Here is a 1,048-nt window from a genome sequence, read left to right as displayed (position 1 = left end):
CTGGCTTACGTTCCACTGGGCACCTGCACGCTGCCCACGCGGTCGCAGAAGCCGTAAGCCCAGAGGCTGGGCACGTCGTCCTCCTGGATCTCCATCTTGTTGCCCTTGAAGTCAGCGGACTCGTACAAGGAGATTTTGTGTTCCTCAGCCTCCTGGGAAAAACAGAGGGAAGGGTCGCGTGGCTGGAGCCCTGGAGCTCGCTGCAGCGAGGCACCGAGCAGCACGGACCCCGCCGGGTGCTTTCTGCTCCCGCACCACTCACCATCTTGATGGGACGCATGGACATGAAGCAGTCGCTCCGGTAGCTGCTGGACCAGGTGTCCCAGCGAGGGTACTCGCCCTTGTCCAGGATGAACATCTCCCCGCGCATGTTGGCCTGCTCATAGGCCACCCAGCTGGGGAGAGGGGGAGGACAAGGCATGGGTCAGATGCCACCCAGGCTGCGGGGGTCAGGACTGTTACCCCCACCTTGCTCCCCCCTTTCTCAGAGCATCGGCGCTGGGCTGTGCACAGCTGCCATGGAGCACCGAGCCCGCAGGGTCTCAGCTGAATGCTCACTGGTGCACGTGTCCGAGGCCAGCAGCAGGCACCAGCATCCTCGCAGTGCTCCCCTTCCTCAGCCCGGGGACCCCGAGGCAGCGGGCGAGCCTTGTCCTTGCACTGTCTCAGGACTGCACCACCAACCCTGCACTTACGGACTGCACCCCCACCCCGCCCCTGGGGCTGCCCGCCTGTCTGCTCCTGGCCCGCTCGCCTGCTTCCCTGCACAGCTCCAGCCAGCGCTGGCACTCGTCCCATAACCAGGGTGCAGGCGCTCAGGGCCCGTTCAGCTGCAGTGTCACCTCTTCAGCGATGCCACGAGGTGCTGCTGTGCTGCCAGTGTCGCAGGCTGGGGGAAAGCCCTCAGCACCACAACAGCCCTGCATTTGCTGCCTCCCCTTTCCCTGCAAAACGGGGCTATTCCTGCAGACACCAGCAGGTATTTTCCTAACAACAGGAGATGTGTCCAAGTACCACAGGCAGCATGACCGTACACTGACCTCTGAGG

At 63.7% G+C, this 1,048-nt stretch overlaps 1 protein-coding gene across 1 annotated transcript in view; it reads right to left on the bottom strand.

The window, feature by feature from the left end:
* Positions 1–9: 9 nt before the first annotated feature.
* CRYBB1 (crystallin, beta B1) overlaps positions 10–1,048 on the bottom strand; it is a gene marked incomplete at its 3' end in the record, with an annotated part of 2,960 nt that continues 1,921 nt past the window's right edge. Inside the window, exons 3-4 of the mRNA XM_010075508.1 lie at positions 263–395; positions 10–152 (exon numbers count right to left, since the gene is read on the bottom strand). Of these exons, the coding sequence (XP_010073810.1) occupies positions 10–152; positions 263–395 (276 nt within the window). The remainder of the gene's footprint in view (positions 153–262; positions 396–1,048) is intronic.

The sequence above is a fragment of the Pterocles gutturalis genome, unplaced genomic scaffold, assembly GCF_000699245.1.
Source record: "Pterocles gutturalis isolate BGI_N339 unplaced genomic scaffold, ASM69924v1 scaffold31347, whole genome shotgun sequence".
NCBI lineage: Eukaryota > Metazoa > Chordata > Aves > Pterocliformes > Pteroclidae > Pterocles > Pterocles gutturalis.
Note: the sequence above shows the minus strand (reverse complement) of the source record. Positions and strands in the feature narration are given on the sequence as shown.